The following is a 1,809-nucleotide window of genomic DNA, read 5'->3' as shown; positions in this document are numbered from 1 at the left end:
ATCAGAGTATTCTATTAGCTACAAACGCGTACAGACGCGATCGCAGCGCGCAGGGTCAGATAATGGGTAACAAGGGTCACAAGTATAAGAATATAATCGCGCCCCTGTTGCCAGAAGATGTGAAAAGCGGTAAAAAAATTGGAAAAGGTATACCGCGCACCATGACAGTAAATGATAGCAAGATTGAGTACATTCATTGGGACGATCCCAACGAGCTTGTAGATCGCCTCCGATTGCTCGAGGCCTCGCGCCAAGCTGGTCACAATGCGCACGACAACGAGATGCTGTCGATTATCGAGGAACTTCGCGAAGCGGGTATTATTATAAATTAGACGACACAGTACGAATCATTTAGTCAACATCGAAATGCCGATCAACAAGTTTGGGACGTCGCTCGGTATAGGCGAAACAAGTTCCTACTACCAGTTGAGTGGACTACTCAGAAATTACGTGCGCGATAACGCTCTTTGCGTAGCTGCATCCGACTTTGACGCAAAGTCACGCAAGATTTGACGTGTAGCGCTGCTGGTAGATGATAGCGATGTCGCCAACAAACGTTTCGTGTAACAGACGATACAAGTTTTGAAAGATCGACAGAATGAAATCGAGAGAAAGATTACCGCGCTTCAAAATAATATGCAAATGCTGATTAACGAGCTTTGAAAGTCGATTCAAAAAACGCATCATCGCGCTGAATAGAAAAGACTCGAACATGTCGAAAAAAAAAAGTCTCAAAAAGCAGCAGCTGATCGAGAAACTGCACGCTCCCGCGAGAAGAAATTTTCCACAAAGACGCGTCATAGTTTGCGGATACGATGACCTGTGGCAGGCGGATGTGGTCGAGATGCGTCCTTATATGCGATTCAACAGAGGTTACCACTACATTCTCACCGTTATCGATGTGCTGAGTAAGCATGCATGGGCCGTACCTCTCAAAGCCAAGAGTGGAAGTAATGTGACTAAAGCGATTGCAGAGATAATTCGACACGATGGAAAATGCCCGAATAATTTACAAACTGATAGGAGAAAGGAATTTTATAACGCCAACGTGCAGAATCTCTTAAAGAAACATAACATCAATCATTATTCTACATATTCAGTAATGAAGGCATCAGTCGTCGAGCGGTTCAACCGTACGTTGAAAAACAGCATGTGGAAACAGTTTACATACAATGGAAACTATAGATGGATCGATTTGCTACCGTATCTCATGTCTGAATACAACGCACGAAAGCATCGAACTATCGGTATGCGACTCATCGACGTCACCCCCGCAATCGCCAACAAGCTCCTAACCATGGTGTATAACCACTTAAAGATCGCCGCACCCGCGCGATTCAAAGTGGGTGACTCGATACGCGTCAGTAAATTCAATACAATTTTTGACAAGAGTTATACGCCAAACTGGACCACGGAAGTGTTTAAAATCATCAAGATGCAGAAAACTAATCTCGCAAAGTATCTTTTGGAGGATTCTCGCGGAAAACCCATAGCCGAAAGATTCTATGAATACAAACTGCATCGCGTTGCTAATCCCGACGTGTACCTCGTTGAAAAAGTTTTGCGCAAAAGAGGGAATGAGATATACGTGAAATGGCTGGGATTGGACGATTCACATAATTCATGGATACACAAGGATAACGTGTTGTAAAATAAATTTATATCGCAAATTGTTTTTTTTATTATATGCTGTCACGCGCTCCCGCGAGATAAGTATCTCACGCGAGCACGGATCAAAACAAAAAGGAAGGTGAAATCGCGTAGGATGTCGGGAGGGAAGGTGACGGCCCTCCGGATTTCGTCCCTCCG

At 44.2% G+C, this 1,809-nt stretch overlaps 1 protein-coding gene across 1 annotated transcript; it reads left to right on the top strand.

The window, feature by feature from the left end:
• The first annotated feature begins 712 nt into the window (after nt 1–712).
• LOC105456977 lies at nt 713–1,651 on the top strand. Its single transcript, XM_011701364.1, has 2 exons — nt 713–950; nt 1,101–1,651. Exons 1-2 carry the CDS (start codon nt 713–715, stop codon nt 1,649–1,651), a joined length of 789 nt encoding a protein of 262 aa, XP_011699666.1.
• Nucleotides 1,652–1,809: the final 158 nt, after the last annotated feature.

Source organism: Wasmannia auropunctata, unplaced genomic scaffold, assembly GCF_000956235.1.
Source record: "Wasmannia auropunctata unplaced genomic scaffold, wasmannia.A_1.0 LD335447.1, whole genome shotgun sequence".
Taxonomy (NCBI): Eukaryota; Metazoa; Arthropoda; class Insecta; order Hymenoptera; family Formicidae; genus Wasmannia; species Wasmannia auropunctata.
Note: the sequence above shows the minus strand (reverse complement) of the source record. Positions and strands in the feature narration are given on the sequence as shown.

Excerpts from the sequence above, each read along its gene's own strand:
- LOC105456977 (XM_011701364.1), top strand. The coding sequence starts at position 713 with ATGTCGAAAAAAAAAAGTCTCAAAAAGCAGCAGCTGATCGAGAAACTG. Across the intron at positions 951-1,100 it reads TCTCAAAGCCAAGAGTGGAA|TAATGAAGGCATCAGTCGTC; the intron begins GTAATGTGACTA and ends CTACATATTCAG.